The sequence below is a fragment of the Pangasianodon hypophthalmus genome, chromosome 2, assembly GCF_027358585.1.
Source record: "Pangasianodon hypophthalmus isolate fPanHyp1 chromosome 2, fPanHyp1.pri, whole genome shotgun sequence".
In the NCBI taxonomy this organism is placed as follows: domain Eukaryota; kingdom Metazoa; phylum Chordata; class Actinopteri; order Siluriformes; family Pangasiidae; genus Pangasianodon; species Pangasianodon hypophthalmus.
The window spans coordinates 10,883,030-10,906,013 of NC_069711.1; the positions used below are offsets into that span (position 1 = coordinate 10,883,030).

Consider the following 22,984-nt stretch of genomic DNA (forward strand, 5'->3'; position numbering starts at 1 on the left):
GTTTGGTCAAGTGTGAAAACTGTTTCTGAAACCAGATACTCCTGAGATCCAATCACTGGTCTACCCAACAAAAAAACCAAAAAAAAAAAAAAAACCCAGTGGGCTGTAAAGATGAGTGCGGACTGCATGGTGCCGTGTGTGAAAGCGAGCTGCTCCAGGAAAGCGATCTGCTCCTGTTATCCCAGCATCAAATAACAGGACTGGCTGTTTCTTCATATTTCATATGTCTTAGAGTGATGGGAAAAAGTATCTGGTTGCCTGCAGGTTAAACAGTATGGCGTCTTAATAATATACATATATATAAAAAAAGAAAAAACAGTCCAGAGTTTAGAAGTAGAAACAAACCTACGATGAAGACTACCTGCTGAAAATGAGCCCAGAGTTAATCCTGGGTACAGATTCTAGTATTCAGGCCAAGTGTGACCATGCCCAAAGAATGTGTTAAAAATGTAAAGCCATGTACTTCTGTATTGGATGTATTAGGTATTGTCATGGAATGAAGGCTGAGATGGATACAATTGCATTTAAGAGTTTTTTAATAAAGGCAGGCAGAATAAATCCAAATCGTGAAGCAGAGACAGGGTCAAACCACAGGCTCAGGTCAGGCGATCAGCAAACAGTATTAATGGGAGGGTAACCAAAAACACCTAAACCAGGAAGCAAGCAAAGTCGAAAAACCAGAGTAACGATCACAATAACAAGCAGGCTTAGTAAAGTCAGATGCGCAACACTAACTAAGCGTTTACTTCGCAAGTTCCTGTGAATGAAAAATCCTTTATATAGTGTGTGTGTTAGTGAACAGGTGAGTGTGATCAGAATTCCTGTGATTGGGAACGGGTTAGCGGTGGTGGATTCTGAGGTGTGTAGTCTGGGGCGGCCATGTTTGTAGGCCGAGGGAATTGGACTTTGTGGACTGAATTGACCTGACAGGTATGCTTTGTCATAAGTGAGAACTTTCATGTACTATAGAAATGTATACACACTTGTTTAGTGAACTATGGATGGAACAGGGTGTCTATGGATCCTTAAAAAGTCTTGACAAGCATTAAATTAGGTAGAACCTTAAAAAAGGTTTGTAATTTGTATTAAAATGTCTTAAATCCATCTTTCCAAGGTCTTAAAATGTAAGTTAGATTTTGAATTTAGTTTCTCAAGTAGTTTGATGGCACAGAATGGAAAGATTTTGTACACGAGGTAGCTTACAGTTTCTATTTTAATGTCACACAGACTGGAATCAGAGCCAACAGCAATAATTTATGTTTTAGAGGGCCTCTAGTTTCAGGAAAGTTAATAACTTGCATTTAGCTAGATTGAAGTAACATTAGCTAATATAGGCATGGGAAAGTGTAAAGTTAACTAAACATTTGTTTCAAATGAATGAATACATAGCACAGTAAAGAAGTGCTTGGACAGTGTGCGAACTCAACACAATGAGAATCAAAGCTGTGGAATTCCACATGCAGTGCAAGAAGCATGAAGCATTTTGTGAAAACCAACCAACAAACACCTGGCGTTCATCAGTACTGTTCCATCACTTCTACCTCAGTACCACAGAGCACTGCTCCATCTCAGATACAAGCAACAGCAACGGCAGCACCAACCACAGCAGCAGTCCTCTGAACGCTGTTTAACTCCACCGCTACACTTAAAGCAGTGTGCCCTGGTGTCAATGAAGGAGTTGGAGAAATTTTCCTTGTTTCCTGACTTCAAGATCACTCACACCTTTGCGTGTGGTAAAGACAAATAAGCCTACACTGCTAGATTTGGACTGACCCCTTATATCATTTAAACTTGTCATCGTGGATTTCGACAAGGATGCGTTTGATCTGATGAAAGTCTGAATGACGCAAGCAAACAATGAAAGAACAAAACGAAGCAGTTGGACCTACATGAAGATCGTGTCCAGTCCAGATACCTGGGGACGCAGCATATTGTGCATCATCATAAATCAAACGCACTAAGGAAATGATACCAAGAAAAATGGTGGAGGAAGAGTTGGAGACAAAGGACACAGAACTCAGATTCATGCCATAATTGTGAAAGAGAAGAGACAATGGGAGACACCTCATGTTCAATTTTCAGACATTACAGTAAAGCCTTTAAACCTAGTACTGGTGTCCTTGGGTGCTTCTTGCCATTTTGTTATTGTGAAAGTGGTTTTGACTTTTCCTCTTAGTGGCATTAAAAAAGTCTTAAAAGGTTTTGAATTTAATTTGCCTAAAATTGCAGATGCCCTCTGGAAAGATGGAATATAAAATATTGGTACGAAGTGACTGGCTGGTTACAGGACTTACCTACATGGGTTTAACTGTTAAAGTGAGTCCTCACACTTTCCTGTGTGAAGATGTTCTGTGTCACTCTTTTTGATTGCCATCGGTTATTTTACTGAGGTGCGCTATGTAAAACGATAAACATCAACCATGTCTGATGGCTTCCTGGACATGTTATCATCTACTTCTCCTCAGAGGGCTAGAGCCAATATGCTTTGAGAGAGAAAGAGAGAGAGAGAGAGATCTACTACTGTTTGCAGCAGTTTTTAGGCGTAATTAGTGGTGTGTTCCTTACAAAAAATGTCTTGCGTGTTATTATGAAACTGCCGTAATTAAGCACCGTTCACCCTGACATACATGCGTGTGATTTTGTTTGCCTCTCAAAACTCACTTGCTCTGAGCTTTAGAGGCAGTGTTCCCAAGTGAGTCCCTGCAGAATCAGGTTACGTTTAAAATGTCAGTGCGGGTTGTTTTTATATTTACTGTCTTAGATATTTTAAAATTAGAACAAAATACAACACCATTTAGGACGTTGTGGAAATAACTATTTAGGCACTGGGAAACTTTTAACATTGCTTGCCCATTGACCTGTTGTCAAACCCGATCATATATTATGAACACGTTTATCAGTAATACAGTTGTAATACAAAATAGAGTTCAATTCGGCTAACCTTTTTTTTTTCTTTAGTTAATTGTGTATACATACATACATACAGTGGCCTGTAAGTGCAAAACACATTAACAAACCAAAAATGCACCAAACTGCAAATTCTAAAACATGACAGCAAAATCAAAAATACAAGAGCGACTTCAGAAACACATTAACCAACCCAAAAATACAGTGTGCTTTTCTGTATTTCTGTAATTCTCTTGTGTTTTTGGCATTCTTACTGGGTTATCTAATTTGCTGTTGCATTTTTTTGGTTGTTTTGCACTTATAGGACAAAACAAAAAGATATTAAAAAAAAAAACAAAATTAAAACCAATTAGCAATCAAATGGCATATTAAATAAGGAATAAAACATGACAGACCATGCTGTTATACAAAAATATTGCACATAAAGTGGTAATAAAAGGCTGGACTAATAACAATGACAACATAATAATCAGTTTATGTTGCAGCAAAATTACTTCCAGTTTGTGCACAGAGCGGAGAAATGCAGTAGCTCCAGTAACTCACAGTCTAGCTGAGGGCTGAGTAATTAGGTGAGTGTAGAAATAAATTTAAAATCAGATCTGTATGTTTACTTTGGTGATACAGTTGCACTGTTCTTATTATAAAGCAATAAGCATCAAAACAAAGAATAAGCCCAACACAAACAAAGTTCATCTAAGATCATCCCCAAACTTAGTAAATTGAGGATTTAGATAGAAAAATTAGCTAATTTGAGAGGGATAGTTACTGAGTGAGGAGAAAAGAGCAGAAAAGATTGATGGGTGTTGCAAGAGCACGGCAGAGAAAATCTGGAAAGAGGCAGAATGAACAGAAGAAGGGATAAAGACTAGGCTGTGGACAGATGGGAAGGCTGGACAGATCAGATTTGAGATTTCAAAGCTCCATATCCTTTGACTATCCTGAGTACAAATAAGTACTCAATTATTAATGCTTCAGGCTTATATCTGAGGTGTTTTTATTCAGGATATGTTCGTTACAGTCTTTAAATAGGGGAAAAAATATTTACTTGTTAATTGAAGAATTACTTCAACACTGCTTAGGTAATTCTAACTTATATGCCTTTTCCTTAAATATTAGAGAAGTTATAGTAAACAAAATGTTACTCTGCAGAAATATAATCTTACTGATTTTACAGTTTTTCTCAGTTGCTTCAACACATTTCATTGAATATTACCCCATTTTCTCAAAGTCACAAGACATCACATTCAACATCACAAACAACACACACACACTACCTGTTGCATGTCTGATCTCAGGGGTCACATGACCTCATCCACATCACGCAAGAAGCAAGCCATCAGGGGAAATACACTATGCTCTGAATTTCTTGTAGGTGAATAAGGTTCACATGACCATGTTCAAAGTCGCCGTTTCCTTTTCATTCGACAAGAGTCATTGTCTGCAGTTCTGCAGAATGACAAGTGCTGTTGCTTTATTAGGGCTACAGTCATCCTTTTTTCAGCAACTACTGCAAGTCGTACAGGGCTATATGATTATGTGATACAGTAAGTACATTCACTTCAGAGTAAAAATACATAGTTCTTACTCTTTCTCCATGTAGTGCATTGAAGTACAGTATTACTAGTATTACTGAGCTTCTCTCATTTTGATCTCATGGACAAGGACATGGTCAATCACAGTGGCCTGAATTTCATGTGATATAGCTATCCTTGTTGTCTACTGTCATTGTTTTGGTCACTTTTTCCAAAAGAGATCTTTTTATGCATCCTGATGTTCTGCTTGGTGTGCCATTTTGCTGCTTAGTGCTTGTACTTCTAAATGTGCACACGATGGGATCTGTGTGTAATTCTGCTCAAATAGTGCAGCCGATCTGTAACATGAGTGAAAACACTGTATTTAGAAGAAGAAGCCGAAGCCTTTATTATATTAACAAACCAAAAATGCACCAAACTGCAAATTCTAAAACATGACAGCAAAACCAAAAACACAAGAGCAACTTCAGAAACACAATAGCAAACCCAAGAATACAGTGTGATTTTTCTGTCACATATACATTGCAGCACAGTGAAATTCTTTTCTTCACGTATCCCGTCTTGTTAGGAAGCTTTAACCCCCAACCTTCTGATCAGTAACCCAGAGCCTTAACCGTGGAGTCACCACTGCCCTTTGTTGAGCCACCACTGCCCTTATTTATAGTTCTGTTAAATGTGTCATCCTTTTGAGAACAGAACTGAAGCTTTTGGATATCCTGTTGTTTGTTCCAGTTCTAGTGTCTGTGCATTTGAGAAAAACTGTAATCCCAGTCTAGTGGTGAATCAGTCTAGGCTCTGTTCTTACTTTAAATAACCGTTATTGGATTTCTAGCCTATTGATCGATCAAGGGATAGGGCGTGCTCGATTGCAGGGGTATATGAACACACCCCATTATGAGCGAGTATAATTTCTTCACAGAAAGTAAGCTTTATTTAATAAGAAGTTACTGATGGTGAAGAAGAATGACAGCAGTGCTGTTCTAGCATATTGTGGTTAAAGTGTCACAAACTTTGGATGCCTTCCAATACTGTTATTAGCACACACCTGTTGACTATGTCTCATGATTTCCCATTGGGGGGAATCTCTGTTGTGACTTGTGGCTGATTAGCTCAAGTGAAATTTGTTAGCTGAGCCCTGAGGGATCAAGTAAAACATAACAAGTGTAGACTTTAGGAGCAGGACTTGCGATCTTATTCATTTCCGATCAAGATTTTTTCAAGTATGTAGCCATACTTCGTTGAGACATGCAAGCTGACACAACTTTATTACTTGATTCTCATAAATCGTTTACAAACTAAGTGTTGCTGCATCACAGCTCCAGGGTTCAAGCCTGAGCTCAGCCTTCTGTATGTGCCTGAGTTTCACATGTTGTCACCATATACATGTGGGTTTTCTCTGGGTTCTCCGGTTTCTTCCCACCTTCTAAAAATATGCCAGGAGTTGGAATGTTACACTAAATTGCCGTAGGTGGGAATGAGTATATGAATTGTGTGTGCATGGTGACCTGCAATGGACTGGCATCCTGTGGCTCTAGATTCACAACAACCCTGACCAGGATAAAGTGATTACTGAAGATGAATGAATAAATGAATGAGCTAACAAGCTAGCTAACTGAAAAGCACTGGAATGCGATTTAGATTTAAAAAAAAATTTGTATGATGTGTTCTTTCCCTTGTGCTACCACTTATGTAACATAGATGATGGACAGAAAATTGGGAGGTTTGGGAGGATTATTGGAACACTGCTGTAAGATTGAGTGACAGTCATACAAAAAAAGGTAATGGAGAGTATGTACTAGAAACTTTAAGTACTTTCAAGTCTTCTAGTACAGATGAGAAGCATTCAGTACATTATTCTTTCAAGATTCGTAATCCTCATAGAAAACATTTTTACATGTATGGAAAAGTACTGATAAATTATACTTAAATTAAAATACTGATAGTTTGTCAAAAACATACTAATTAAAAGTGGACGTTTCTGGCAAAAATGTACTCAGGCAAAAGTCAACCTACTTAATGTACTCAGGTATAAAAAAATTAAAAAGTAAATGTTTTTAACTGATGAAATTAAGTAGGTCACAGGAGATAACGGATCTGCATGATTCATCATATTTTTTTCTACATTGATGCTTTGATGATGATTTGATGCTTTGAACTGAAATGTGAATAAAATGCCTTTTAAAAAATAAAATGCATGGGAGCCCATGAGTCATTGCCTGGATGAGAGAACAAGAGACCTTTAAGATTTGTAACAAGTACTTTGAAGGTCTAAACAAATATGTGTAAAAGGAATATGGAAATGAGAAAAAGGTACACTTTTTTCTTGGAAATTTAATTAAGAGTACATGTGTTCAATTTCAATAACACTGAAGTAATACCTCATTATAGTAAAGAAGTACAATTATTGAAGGATTTTCCATCCCTGGTTTTGTTGCTGCTCTGAGAATAAGACAAACCAGTCCATTAGATATAGCCCGAGTAAGACAGAGCAGCAGAGTAGATGGAATCCTGGGGAATTTAATCTACTCTTAGGGTGTACATCAAACACCATCCTACAGACTGAAGTGTGCAGCGTGTAGCTCTTACACAGCACTAGAATTTTGCCTGACAGCACACCTCCCCTGCTGAGACCTCTTAGGACTGACCTTGCAGTAATAATCAATGAGACTGTGTCCTTGTTGGTAAGCACTTTGCTGTTTAGGTACTTAACTTTTGCAGCTCTGTGTGGGAGTCTGCCCTGTCAAAGACATCGCTATAGCATGGCCAAACCAATACACAAGCAACAATATAGCAGAAAATGTCCAAATACTGTGCATTAGTGGCTTTTTTGAGTTCTAGTTTTCCAAAGCCCTCAGTGATGCTACAGACATGTCAAGTGAGAAAAATGTGCCTGTAAGCTCTTTTATTCCAGATAAATGGATTTCCGGAAAATATATGGGAGTTCTTTCTCTTTTTCTTTGACTGCATATTATAAATTGCTTTCCTGTTTCCTGATCCCCTTAAAGATCAAAAAAGATGAAGTTCTTGATTTTTAAAAGAAATAAGTCAGAAGGGAAGCAGATTAAAGATGCTGATCAGGGATGTCTTCTTCCGCAAATCTGCTTGGGACCAGATGGCTGCCAAATTTGTCCTTGAAATAACTAAGCAGAGGCCGAGTCCTTGGATGTTGTTCTGACAGAACATAATATGGACCTTTTCACCCTCCAGGGTAATTAAAAGTCTGGTCATTTAGCCAGCATGTCAGTCTCCTGGATTGTCTCCAAAGATATTTTCTTCTGGTTTTTTAGATCATTTCATAGTTAGGTCTTATCATTTGCATAGTTAGGTCTTAGTTTTGCATAGTTTGCAAAGTGAAATCTTACTAAGGTAAGATTTCCCACTAAAATATTATTTAATGGTGATATTAGATCTTGATATGGTCTGTGACCTGGTAAACTTATTGCAACAGACAAAATTCAGGAGATGTGTGAGAGTCCAGGGGCAGAAGGTTTATTTACAAAATCCAAAACAATTCAAAATCAAGTCAAAACAATTCACAAATAGACCAGACAAAGGGCAAATTCAAAGGCTAGTCGATCAACATGGCAAGGATCAAAACACAGAAACAGCAATTACACAATAAAAGGCTCAGAATTTAACAAACATTAGAGTTAGCAAGATTTAACACTGACTGAATCAGTGTTGCCAACTCTTTTCAGAGATAAGTAGCTAACACATGCTCAAAAAGTGGCTAGAAGTCATTAGATTGCATCATAGACTAATTTGTGGTGATCTGTGATTGGTCACTGGGAACAATGGTGATCAGTAATTGGTTGTTGGGAACAATAGTGATTAGTGATTGGTTGTTAGGAACAATTGTGATCAGTGATTGGTCATTGGGAACAATGGTGATTAGTGATTGGTCATTGGGAACAATGGTGATTAGTGATTGGTCATTGGGAACAATGGTGATCAGTGATTGGTCATTGGGAACAATGGTGATTAGTGATTGGTCATTGGGAACAATGGTGATTAGTGATTGGTCATTGGGAACAATGGTGATCAGTGATTGGTCATTGGGAACAATGGTGATTAGTGATTGGTCATTGGGAACAATGGTGATCAGTGATTGGTCATTGGGAGCATTGCTTTGTCCAAGTGCAACCCAGTCAGGCTTTACACACTGCTGGTGAATTAACCAAACCTGCTCTCTGAACTCATATAACCGGTAGCTATGATGTGATGGAGAGCCGTATCGAGTGAGTTCAAAAAGTTGTTAGATTTGTTGCTAGTCTCTGTTTTGAAATAAAGTCACTAAAGGGGTTTAAGTCACCAAATCTAGTGACAAATTTTCATCAACACTGGGCTGAATGTTTGAACTGGCTATAGTCTACAAACAGGAAGTTTTGGACTGGTGATGAAGAAGGAGTTAGTATTCAGTGGGGGACCTCTGCTGCTGTGAAGGTGTTATGTCCTGCCTGGGTGTGACAATTATGTTACTTTCTTCATTGGCTGCAATACTCCAAAGTTACTTCCTGTTTCCTAAAATATTAAGAAATCTTAAGCAAACTAATTGTAAGCATTTTCAGATTATTTCTCTTCAATGAGGCAAAATTGAGTCAAATTCAGTAAAATGTCATTTTGTTTTTTTCCTGGTCCTTTTCTAGCCAATACATTGTAATAAGTGTCATTCTCACATACTAAGGTCATCCTTCACTCAGGTAGACTTTGCTACTCTTTTTTGTTTATATCCCACTTCTTTGTAAACCGAGTCACAGTTAGATAACTTGGCTGAGATAAATCAGATTTCCTCTGCATGTTGACTCAATCTTCCCTCTTCCTTGGAGTCTGTCTCTTAGCTGTCTCACCTAATTTACGACCGGAATTTTTCTAAGCTCAAATAAGGCAGTCAGAAGGCCCAGGCCCAGGCAAGACACATACATCACCACAGCTCTGCAGACTCTGCAGCTCAAGAAGCACATGTTCCATTGAGGTGTGAACTTTTTTTTTCCTTCTAATGCTAAATTTGTACTGTTATATTGAAGTGCAACATGTACTTGATGTTGGGTCATCATGATTGAGCAGCCCAACGTAGCTCTTGAATACAAAAAGTGGAAAAATGAATGAAAGTGCCCAGAGGAGAGAAATGCTCAGTGCTCAGGCCTGCTGAGATTTAGGTCACATATGGCACCATCAAGCTGTGCACTAAGGGCTCAAACTGGTGATTTGATATTTGAGTTCTTCCAGTGTGCATCCTCTGTTAGGCTCCCTATCAGCATGATTGATGAAGGATACTGCACAATCAGAGATTCAAGGGCACAGAAGCCAGATGCTACTTCATGTATAACGACTGATGTATGACTCCAGTCATCTGTGTGATAAATCCGTATGTGAGTGGTGAGCTGTTTGGCTCGTGTTGGATTGCAAGAACTGAACTGATGAGGAAAACTTGTCAAATTCAAATACTGTTTCTAGTAGTATTTACCAACAGCGCATTTTTCTGTATCATATTTGTTTTAATCTATCTTTTTTTTTTTTTTTTACAAGATTTGACACTATAAAATTTACATGATTGGCATAGTAAGAACAGTGATTATTGAAGTTATAAAAAATAAGCATTTGTGTTACAATCATATTCATTCATTAAAGTCATTTTAAATATGACTTTGTTTGAAATGTTTGTGGGAAAGTGCTTGGCTACATCTTATATAAAAATTATAGTCCTCAAACCTTTTTTTCTCTTTGTGGTAGATGATGGCAAGCTCTCCTTTGAGGAATTCAAGGCTTACTTTTCTGATGGGATTCTCACGACTGAAGAGCTTCAGGAGCTGTTCTACTCAATCGATGGGCGACAGACAAAGTATGTACTATCTGAATTTTATCCCTCGTTTTTAAATCTATACTATATATGGAATCTTTCCCCTTAATTACTATTCACTGTGACAAGCTGCAGCACAGCTTGGCTTTAAAGACTTTTGAACAAGAAATAAATAAAAAAAAAAGCTGAAATCTGTCATGGTTAAAAAAAAAAAAAAAGAAAAACATCAAGGCAACAGTGAAGGTTCCATATAGAGTTTCCAAAAGAGAAAGTTCTGTCTTTGGCTCAAAGAGGATTTGAAAAAAATATGAAAGACTTGGTTTTGAGGCTTTAAAAATCACTGCAATGTAGGACCACATGGGAATGGTTTCAATTTTGGTTTTTCACTGTATAATCGAAACACTTCACAGACTCTTTCTAAAAGAGTGCACAATCTGCAATCATGGCAACCAATTGCTTAGTAATTACTGTATTCAGAAATCTACAGTAAATTAGAGTCCCATAGTTCTGAAATAGAGATCTGTTCCATGCTCAGCATGCATCTGGTTCTCTACAACAGAAACCCAACTCGCCTATCCTCATTAAAGCATAATCCAGCAATTAGATTTGCAGAGGCTGGTGCATTTTTCAGCCTGGTTAATAGTCCTCCTTTGCCACAGACTATAGGGTCAAAATAAACTCCTTGCTTCTTTGCTACTCAAAAAACATGATTAGATATTACTAACTTTATACATCCTAATAGACATACTGTATATGTGTATAGACAGAAATATAGGACATGTCTATATGATCTATACCATATCTGTAAAGATTAATTAGCCATAGCCTCACTTGTCATCTAGATAAGGAAAGAACACAGAGCTATCCCACAGAAGTGCATGATCAGTGACAAATCGCCATCACTTTGAGCAACCAAGGTCAAACAGGTGCCATTTTGTAACATAGTGGATTGGCCACAACATGTGTGTGTGTGTGTGTGTGTGCTATTTAATTACTTAAATCATTAAAGAGCCCTATTTTTGCTTTTAATTTAGCCCACTGAGTCTCACCTCTATTAAAATTCAATTACTGCCTCCAGGGAGCACTTGAGACAAGTCCAAGCAATTATTTAGTCCAAGCTTCTTCGCTCAAGATTACATTTTGTTTTGATCTGTAATTCGATGTGGCATTTCGCACATAGAACAGGCCATATTTTAGAGAGAATATGATAGTGACTGTTATCTTGTTTTTAACTGGAGATCATTTGCTAATTATGAACAGCTAATTATACAGCTATACAGTTACATACATGATTTAAATTGTGCATATCTGGCCTAGATGTATATATATATATATATTGCTTTTCAGCTGCTTATTGCTGTATTGTGAAAACTATACATTCGGGTCCATAAGTATTTGGACACTGACCCAGTTTTCGTCATTTTGCCTCTGTACACCACCACAATGGATTTGAAATGAAGCAATCAAGATGTGATTGAAGTGTAGACATTCAGCTTTAATTCAAAGGGTTTAACAAAAATATTACGTTAACCATTTAGGAATTATAGGCATTTGTTTACATAGGCCCTCCATTTTCACAGGTTCAAAAATAATTGGAGAATTAACTGATAAGCAGTTTCATGACCAGGTGTGACCCTTTTCCACATTATTTTATGATAAATTAAGGAGATAAAAGGTCTGGAGTTGATTCCAAGTTGTGTCATTGGCCAACTACTTATGGACCCGACTGTACTCTTACACACATGACACACAATTATATCATTATCATTTTGATGGGTGTGTAATAGTCTAACCCTACGAATCTGTTCAACCTGACAGGATATGTTACAATTAGTACAGTAAAAATCACTCTTCTTGTATTAAACTACCACTTTTCCTTCTTTTATTTTCTGCTTCCCCTTTACAGCAACCTTGACACCGACAAGTTATCAGGTGAGTTTAGACCATTCCTTTCTGTTTACAGAAAACTTTATATTTCTCTAATATATAAGGGCGGACAGTCGTGCTAATCTACTAATTGACTATTAACTCATCAAGAGCTTTATGATAAACACATAAAATTGAATTCCACTAAAATTGTCTTCTTTGTCCTCTGACAATTTTTTTCTGGCTACTTGTGGCTCCTTTATCAGTTCATCTTGTGATTTCTGAAAGGTGTCAGGGCCTTGTGGAGGCAGAAAGGTGGAACCTGGTGGGGTTAGTAAATTGTTTTTGGATGAGCCTGTGGAGTTGGCAGCGTTAGAGTGTTAAAAGAAAGTTGCAGCAATACAGACATTTCATGAGTCTACACGGGCCAACAGATTGGTGTCAGACTAAGATGTCAGCCTCCAGAAGTCATTTCAGACTCTGCTTGAGACACTGCTGATGGGGCTGGGGCTTTTACTTTGTAATAGTAACCCAATTAATTGTATAAAAATCATTTATTCTCATGATGTTGGTGCTTGTGGAGATATGTTATGATGTAACTGGCTTTAGGGGTTCTTGATACATTTTCAGCATGTCAAAAAAGTACAAGCCTGGAAAAGCATCACAAAAGAAGAATGCAATAGTATGGTGATGTCAGTGGGTTGCCGGCTTGATGAAGTTATTGCAAGCCAGGCATATGCAACCAAATATTAACCAAATATTAAGTGTTATTTACTTTAATTTACTTACTTTAATTTACTTATCTGTTCCTATACTTTTGCTCACCTTAAAATTTGGTGGTCTACCACCAAAGGCGCCAAATTGTTTAACACATCTGGCTGTAAATATCAGGAAATGAAAGCTGAAATTCTGGTCTGTCGGCTCATATTCCTCTTTTGATCTCAAACCCAAATGTCTTCAGTGAAAAGCAAAAACAAAAGAATTGGCCTTGCCGTTCCAATACTTTCAGAGGGGACTGTATATGGTGTATGATACCTATGTACAACTGCCAGATAAACTGGCTCATATAGTGTGCAAGGACACACTTTCTCCTGACACCGTAGGAGCAGTTCCTCTTAGGAACTGATGCAATGTATACCTTCCCTAAAACAGTTCCAGACTTGTTCTCACTTTTTATCAGTAGGCTGGCCTCTGGCACAAACTAGGACTGCTGTGTTATGAACACTAAGCTGCAGCATGAACACAAGAAGATGCTTGGGTTTGGGAAACCTCTTGTCTTTGTCTCAGTTTCTCCTCGGAATAATCAAATTCAGACATATTGCTCCACTATGTGTCCCCGCTCATCAACGTCAATTTTTTTCTTTTGTCAACTTCTTTAACATCCCCAGCATTTATGTTTTATTGGACTCTTGATTTCTGTCAGTGCTCCTGTTTCAGAAAGAGGTAAAAGGGTGTTCTGTGGCAGTATGGCTGAATGATTCATCATATTTTTTATAGTTATCTTGTTGTGATTTTCAGCAATGAGCACATAGTAAATGAATGCAATAAATGTGTCGTAAAAACTGGAAATAACAGCACTGCTCAGATTCCAGCTGAGTGACTCTCACACTGCAGAGTTATGTGCATGAAGGGGTAGGACAACGCTGCGGAAACACACTAATTTGAACTTGAACATATGCTCTATTGTTAGCTGTTACACTGTTTTTAATCTTATGTACACTTTTGTACCTTTTCATCTTACTTGAATAAATTTGTACAAACAGAAATGCCCTTTTAACATGTTGCATTCAGCTCTGGTCTTCTGTGATAACATTTTCCTGTGGCTGAAACTCAAATACAGTACACTATATATGGTGTAGAGCAGTAATTAGGGTGTAAAATGCTGTTATGTTATTCCTTACATGGTGTGGATAAGTGAACAGTAGGTAGTCCTTTGGAATTTGGCTTAACTGCATGTTGGCGGTGCTTAAATAAATAAAATATTCCTTTGTGAAAGCATGCTGATGGTGGTGCATATTGAGTCATTCCATATATTTGTGAAAGCAAAGTGTGCATATTTGTTCATTAAAAAAAACTAATTAAAGAGCCAATGGTCCTCACTAAAACATGCCTACAATACAAAATGTTTGAGTTGTCCAATAAGTAAGGATTAACACACGACAGACCGTGCTGTTATACAAAAATAATGCACGCCGGGGGGTATGATGCGGCACGAGATGAAAGCTGAGTGCCGCTACCCCCCCCGAAGCGCATTGTTTTGTATAACAGCACGGTCTGTCATGTGGTATTCCACTTATACCACAATGATTTGCCAACAAATACAATGTTTAATTTATTAATGAATGACACATCGCGCATGTTAATGGTTTATAGTTAGATTTAATGTTTTGGAACATCAGAGAGACAAGTTAGTTCGTGTTCTCACCTACATTATAGCTGCAATAAACAGTCATTCCCTCAGCAGCCTCTCTCTCTCTCTCTCTCTCTCTCTCTCAGCACAGCCTGTTATTTTATGAGAAAACAGAGGAAACGGAAAGCAGTACAGAGACAGAGAATGCTTACAAATGAGAATCCTTCCATAAATGTTAATCTTTGAACAAAAAAATGCAACGACATCAATGATTATAAGAATTAATTTGTTAAACAACACCCCATGTTTTAATTTGTTTATTATTAGGCTTAGATTAGATTATGTGGAGTGTCCACTATACAAGTTCCTGTGAATGAGCTGTTACTATAGAAACAATAACATATTAGAATGTGTGCATTAATGTTAACGTTCATGTTACCTGTGCTGTTATACGAAAATAATGCAGCATGCAACCATGTGGTATCTATAAGTATTTACCATTTGTTTTGCAGAGTAGTCATTTTATTTGCTTCAATGATAGAAATATTGGGATAATTTTTTATTTTTTGTTGAGTAAACCTGAAATAATAGCAGAATCAGTCATTTTTGAGTTCTGTACCAGATCCAGTCAGATACAATTTATCACATATCACTATTGCAATGTCTTTATCACATCTCACATTTTTGTCTATATCACACAGTCCTATGTGGCAGTGCATACAGTCTCATGACTGCCATTCATGTGGTGGAAGAAAAATGAGTTGCCTTGTAATTACACAACATTGCATTACACAACATTAGAAGACACGCTGTACACAAGAGCAAATATATCGCTTAAATGATCTAAGAAGTTGATAAAAATGAAACCACTTGTCACAGCAACTCCCCTCCCCATCATTGAAGACTGCCATCTCCTAAATATACATGTAGATTTAATTCCAGCTTCCACTACCAGCTCATACTATATGTGAACACCTGAAACACTCAGTGTCCTTGTGAAGTCTTGCCAACTACATAGTTTGTGTAAGTTATGAGTCTTCTTGTTTCCCTGGCTGCCCTGTTGATTTTTCAGACCCGTACCTTGTTCATCATTAACAGCTTTGGACCTCTGATTATATTGTCCATAATTCTTTGTGTACTGACTGTTGCCTGCCAGACTACATTGATTCTGTGGATAATGCTGCTCTCCTCTGTTATACCACTTCAGGAAAAGCATTAAATCAATCATAGTCATTCTCTATAGACCCATATTTCTATAGAAAGAAATGTATCTGAAATTCAACAAAGAATGCAGAAACAGTATTGTTAGAAGCAGTAAGTGTGTCAAACGCTTTGTATGGGCCTAGAATGCATTAAGAGAATTTAAGCATTTAATGCTGCTTTCTGTGGAATACCCCTTCAGTCAAATGATCTAGTATGAGTGACTAATGAAGGCTGAGATTAAAGTGACGGAAGGATTTGACTGGGAGAAACTAAATTACACAAGTCATTAGACCTAGCAGTGCAGTGATAGTCTGCTCTGTTTAAGTGCACTTTCCAGGCTACATTTCAATCTTGACAAGATTTACATCCAGAAGTGTTTATTAGGAATGTTAATTTCGGATATTTCAGAATATGATAACCTAAACATTCCACATCAACTATTTGGTACATTCTTCAAAATAATGAACGCACTGGTGAGTGCATGAATGCCCAAAAGCCTGGAAGACCACAGAAAACAGCTGTGGTAGGTGACAGAAGAATATTTTCCCTGGTGAAGAAAAACCTTTTCACAACAGTTGGCCAGATCAAGAACACCCTCCGGGAGGTAACTGTATCTGTCTCAAAGTCAACAATCAAGAGAAGCCTTCACCAGAGTAAATGCAGAGGGTTTACCACAAGTTGTAAATGATTAGTAAGCCTCAAAAACAGGAAAACCAGATTAGAGTTTGCAACAAACATCTAAAAAAGTTCGAAACAACAATATGGACAGAGGAGAAAATCATCAACTATCAGACTTATGGGAAGAGAAGAGTATGAAAAAGAGAAAGAACTGCTTAAGATGCGTTATCTTATGGCATGGGAGTGCATGGCTGCCAATGGAACTGGTTTCCTTGTGTTTACTGATGATCTGACTGTTGACAGAAGCAGCAGGATGAATTCTGAAGTGTATAGGGCTGTATTATCTGGGGGTCCCTTGAGGACTAGTGGTTAGGCCACAGCGCTCTCATTGCCACGGCCCAGGTTTGTTTCCCGGCTGGGGAAGCAGCCCCAGCCACTGGGGTTGCATATGACAGTGCACTCCCAGTGCTGGTCCCAAGCCTGGATAAAATTGGGGACGGTAGCGTCAGGAAGGACATCTGGCCTAAAAACAACAACATATGGCTATATTATCTGCTCAGATTCAGCCAAATGCTTCAAAACTCACTGGATGGTGCTTCACAGTGCAGATGAACAATGACCCAAAGCAACCCTTGCTGAAGGCAAAACTGAAGACAGAACACACTAAGAACAATATCAGGAACTGACAACAGATGCAGTAAAGGCCTGGCATCACCAGGGAACAAACCCAGTGTCTGGTGGTCATGTCTATGGGTTTCAGACCTCAGGCAGACTTTGACTTCAAAGGATTTGCCACCAAGACTTAAAAATGAGAATATAATAAAATTTAATTTATGATTATGTTAATTTGGCCAATTACTTTTGTTCCTTTACCACATAGAAAAAGTGCTGTAGCTGTGCGTGTTTGTGTGTGTTGTGTATATGTGTGTATATGTGTGTATATATATATATATATATATATATATATATATATATATATATATATATATATATATATACACAGATCAGCCATAACATTATGAGCCAAATTGTGATGGCTAGATGATCATCTTCTTTAATGATCAGAGCATCTTTAAAACGGCAGGCCTTGTGGGTTGTTCCTGGTATGCAGTGGTTAGTACCTACCAAAAGTGGTCCAAGGAAGGACAACCGGTGAACTAGCGACAGGGTCATGGGCGCCCAAGGCTCACTGATGTGCGTGGGGAGTGAAGGTTAGTCCATCTGGTCTGATCCCACAGAAGAGCTATTGTAGCACAAATTGCTGAAAAGTTAAAGCTGGCTATGATAGAAAGGTGTCAGAACACACAGTGCATCATAGCTTGCTGCGTATGGGGCTGTGTAGCCACAGACCTGTCAGAGTGCCCATGTTGACCCCTGTCCACTGCCAAAAGTGCCTACAATGGACAGGTGAGCATCAGAACTAGACCATGGAGCAATGGAAGAAGGTGGCCTGGTCTGATAAATCACATTTTCTTTTACATCATGTGGAAGGCCGGGTGCTTGTGCATCGTTTACTGGGGGAAGAGATGCCACCAGCATGCACTATGGGAAGAATGCAAGCTGGCGGAGGCAGTGTGATGCTCTGGGCAACGTTCTGCTGGGAAACTATGGGTCCTGGCATTCATGTGGATACTATTTTGACACATAACACCTACCTAAACATTGTTGCAGACCAGGTACACCCCTTCATGGCAACGGTATTCTCTAATGGCAGTGACCTCTTTCGGCAGGATAATGCGCCCTGCCACACTGTAAACATTGTTCAGGAATGGTTCGAGGAACATGACAAAGAGTTCAAGGTGTTGACTTGGCCTCCAAATTCCCCAGATCGCAATCCAATCTAACATCTGTGGGGTGTGCTGGCCATGAGGTCCGATCCATGGAGGCCCCACCTCACAACTTACAGGACTTAAAGGATCTGCTATTAACGTCTTTGTGCCAGATACCACAGCACACCTTCAGGGATCTAGTGGATTCCATGCCTCAATGGCTCAGGGCTGTTTTGTCAGCAAAAGGGGGACCAGCACAATATTAGACAGGTGGTCATAATGTTATGGCTGATCGGTGTATGTATGTATGTATACATATATATATATATATATATATATATATATATATATATATATATATATATATATAAATTTTCTGTAAAATCGCATACCTTGTCAGTATTTATCACATTGTCCTTAAGCTGAAAGTGAGAGTGGCTGCAAGGAAAGGTGGTGCCTTGGAAAAAAAATATCTCACTAGTGCGGCAGTGTGCAGCACTGCTTATCTAAAAATAGATGGGTGTTTTGTTCATTTCTGGACAGCAATGCCATGTTCTTCTGTGCGTTTGATAGCTGTTGTGTATTATAAACTTATAAACTTATGAACATGCTAGGAGTTGCAGCAGAGGTTGCAATCTAACATGTTTACAACAGTAGCAGATTACGCAGCCAGTGCAGTGTTTTCAGTGCAGTCGCATCCCCTGTGCACAGAAACAGAAGTTGCTGGAGTATGATTTAGGGGAGTGCAGGGGAAATTTCTGGAAAGTCACAGTTGGATATAAAGGGAATGAGGGGATATGAGAGAGAGAGAGAGAGAGATCACTTTGTCATTATCCAAACATGAAACATTTATACACCTTTTTCTGGTCTTTTCCTAAACACTACACAGCCTTCATGCTGATCTGGCCATTACATTCTCTATGCTCTATGATCCTGTTCCCTCTCCTTTGCCTCCTTTCAGATTATTTTTCTCAACATCTTGGGGAATATCTGAATGTCCTCTCAGCTCTAGAGAAACTCAACGTTGCCATCCTAAAAGCAATGGACAAGACTAAAGAGGTAAGAAAACTTAACAAAACCCTCAAAACACTGATATATTTATAAAAATAAAATATGAATGTTTTGATGATGGTTCAATGTCATTAAAATGTGCAGAATGAGTGTGATTCTGCCATGAAGCAGGCAGAAAGAACCAATTCACAGATGGAGACTTTCAGGGCTTTATACATAATGTCTGTTTTAAGCAGTGAAAATTCCAGGCTGCTTGTTTGCATGAATTAGCATGTTAAAGTGCTTGTGCGCTGCTGGGTTGTTATTCTGGAGAAGTAGAACAGCGTTTGGTGGAGTTTGGCTGTTGAGATGCGGGTCTGCGCATCTGTAGCAGTTTGTCAACATATTAGGAGAGCCCTGTGGTGAGAGACTCCAGCTGTGTGTGACTGGAAACTTTATTGAACTTCACTGTTACTTTACTTACAGAACTGTTCCTTTAGGTCACGTCTGATGAGCTGAGCTGGATATAAAAAAAAAACAGAAATATGCTGCAGTTCTGTGGTGTTGAAGCAATATAGCATTAATATTAATAATATTACCTAATCATACGTCCATCTTGCATTCAGTCCATTGCATTCAGTCCAACACTACATTAGATTTCCTTAGCTTCCATTATTTACAGCATGAATTAACATCCTGACAAAACCACAGCCATCTGTGGCTGGGAGTCTAAGAGAGCTTAACTGGCTCTTCTCTCTGGGTGGGACGGATGGCATTACTCTCTCCCCTGTTGATTAGGGCAACACTAACCACTCGTCAGTGTCTTTGAGCTCTTGTAGATAGAATAGAGTAGTTAGCATTTGTTCACATTATTCTCAATCAATCAGTCAATCAATCAATCAATCAATCAATGAAACAGTCAGTCAGTAGGAGCAAAGCATGAACTTCAGCAGTAATACACCATCAGTAATGTCTACAAAGTATTTAATGGTTGTATTAGTAGATTTTTTTTTTATAACTGCAATTTAAAATAATGTGTACCTGTATTGTTTATTTCAACTATAATTAAAATCACAATTACAAACTAACGTATACTTATTATTCATGTTGTGGTTAATTAGTAGTCTTTATAAGTAAGGATGAATGGTTAGTTCCAATATTTTCATATAATAATTTAGTAACATTGTAATTGAATTTATCCTAATTATGTGGACTGATGTAGACCTTTTAGTTATACCTTTTAGTCTTTAAATGTTTAGTTCATATTTAAACAAATGTGATTTAATACAAGTGTAAGCTTACTTTGTTCCTTTGTTATCATTGGTTATGGTGTATTAATGTCCTCTAAGGCAGTAAATAAGGTTAGTTAAGCAAAGTATCACTCATTCATCCAATTTCGTCTGTATTTGTACTAGCACTTCAACATAAACTCTGTTTAAACATTTACTGCACATTTTCCACACTTTCCATCATTTATGACACTTGATGTTGGACCATGATTGATGTCTCAATACAGATGCTGTACTTATTTGAACCAAAGGTATATCTCTTTTCTTTTATCATGAATGTCTTCCCACTTTATCAGAATGATACAAATTGCAAACATGAGGAATAACATGGACACATTAAATAATGGCAAGAGTTGATTAGCATGAATAAAGGACCAGGACCAAGTTCCTGCCGTGTGTAAAGGGCTGTAACAGCTACACATAGTTCTTGTGAGATGTTACAGTCATGTATTATATGCACATGCATATTTCAAAATCTGGTTGTTTACTGCCACACTTGCTTTACCTCTTCACAAAAAGAAATATATTTAAGATCAATTATTTACGAACGTGTTACAAATGGAAATGTGGTTAATATTTGAAGCTGAACAGCTGTAAAACTAACATGCCATTGTAAGATGCTGTGTATCAAATCTGAGTCGACAAAACACTTTGTTCTTTTTGTTGCCTTTTTTTTTTTTTTTTTGGCAGAAATGTCCAATGTGAAGCTAATGCGAAAACCAGGACAAATAATGTATATTTATAATCTTTATATTTATACGATATTTATAAAATATTTTGCTATTTTATTCATTCACTGTGTGGCAAATATTTTACTCTCACTCTTATGCTCTGTAACAAGCCCACATACAGACACAGACGAAATGTCAGTTCAAATGGTATGGTCTGACATAAAGTGCTCGAACTGCAACTGCTTAATAAAGTATAATCAAGAACCTGTTCTGCTCCATTGGTCGTGTTAGTTTTTTTGCAGCTGATAGACGGTGAAAGACAAAATGACTAAGACTTCACAGTAAGATTTTGCACAGTAGGGGAAGGCAATTATTCATGTATAATTTCTAGCCACAGGCTCCCAGTCGATTATTGAGCAGTTTCACCTAATAAGGAAAATGCTTTCCTAACTGTTTTTTAAATAACTCTTGAGACATTTGGTTTAACCTGGTGGTGCCAGCCGAAATGGACCTCTTTACCTAGCCTGGTTCAAATGTGAATATTTACAGATTTACACACTGCATGTTAATCATAAATACCCCCCCCCCCCCAATCTATCCATCCATAACCCTATCGAAACATGTCATGTCATGATCATATAAAACTGGTTTTTGGGTGACATTTCTACAAAATACTCATCTCCTAGTAAACATCTCCTTCAGCTACTTGAAGGCAGCCCAGTAGGTTGGGGGGACAACAGGAGGTAAACAGCACATTACTTGTTTCTTTCTAGAGAACACGCAGCAAAGGCACATCTCACGTCCATTGTTGTGGTCAGTAACAAGACATTACAAACACAGTGGACTGACCTAGATATAAGGTTTTTCACTATACAGTCCTGTTGGCCAGAACAATTACACGATAATGTACTTGGCAGTATTGGAGAGGTAACAGCTGATGATGAAGCTACACAAGCCACTGAAGGCTGTATGAAGAAGGCTGTAAATGAGATACTGAAATATGATATATTAATGAAAAAAGTAAACATGAAAAAAAGAGAAATGTCTTCTAGATCATTGAAGATCATGCCAGATCATACATCATTTTAAAGCTTATGATGAGCAAGATTGTTTCAAATAGATGTGAGTGTTATTAATATTCCCAGTTCAAGCCATTAAAAGCTGGAATTGGTGGCAAAATTGCACAACTGGAGTGCTAAAAACCAGCTTAATTATAAGCCAAATACTGACCACTGACTAAAAAAATGCAAAACTACAAAATCTGACTTCTTCATCTTTTCTAGAAAGGTACCATGTTAAAGATATTTTGTGATTGCACATATTTGTAATAACAGGGTGTTTTCCAATTAGAAATTATTACTTTTTTTACATTAGTGTTTGCAATCAAACTACATTTTGGCTTCATTTGATTGTGTCAGCTGGGGTTTCTTTTGTTGCTTATATAGCGTATGATTGTTCTGATAACAAAAACACAAAATTCTGACAAAATAAATACAGTATATTTAAATGGACCTAATATTGCAGGATGTATTGTAAATCATAGAGAGTGAGAAAGAGTGAGAGAGAGAGAGAGAGAGAGAGAAATATGTGTCATAAATATGAGGAACTTTCAGATTACTAGCCAACAAAACTGTATGAAACTTTGTTTACAGAGAGTAAAGTTATTACCTAAAAATGACAATGATTCGGGGATTACATCAGTTTTTATTGTATCATACAACAAAAAATTTTGGTCTAATTAGAAAGGTGATGCCGGTGTCTGAACCACTAGCGGCTAAATGAGAGGACTCTACCAGCACTCTTCAGTTCCGTTTGAGCTGTTTTTGTTTAGTGAAACCTCATAGGACTGTGGATGCGTCAGATGTTCCTGGTTCAGTTCCCTTGTTGCAGTAGTTGAGTCTCATTGTCTTTGTACATGATGTAGTCTGTAAACAACTGGACAGTGATACAGTTTTGTTTAGTACTCATAACCATTTTTTTTTAATTTCCAAT

At 37.8% G+C, this 22,984-nt stretch overlaps 1 protein-coding gene across 2 annotated transcripts in view; it reads left to right on the forward strand.

Moving 5' to 3' along the window:
* necab3 (N-terminal EF-hand calcium binding protein 3) overlaps positions 1 to 22,984 on the forward strand; it is a 40,814-nt gene that overhangs the window by 9,035 nt on the left and 8,795 nt on the right. For both annotated transcript variants that reach the window (XM_026927245.3, XM_034299987.2), the window contains exons 3-5: positions 10,170 to 10,278; positions 12,143 to 12,168; positions 19,004 to 19,101. In XM_026927245.3, the coding sequence (XP_026783046.1) occupies positions 10,170 to 10,278; positions 12,143 to 12,168; positions 19,004 to 19,101 (233 nt within the window). The remainder of the gene's footprint in view (positions 1 to 10,169; positions 10,279 to 12,142; positions 12,169 to 19,003; positions 19,102 to 22,984) is intronic.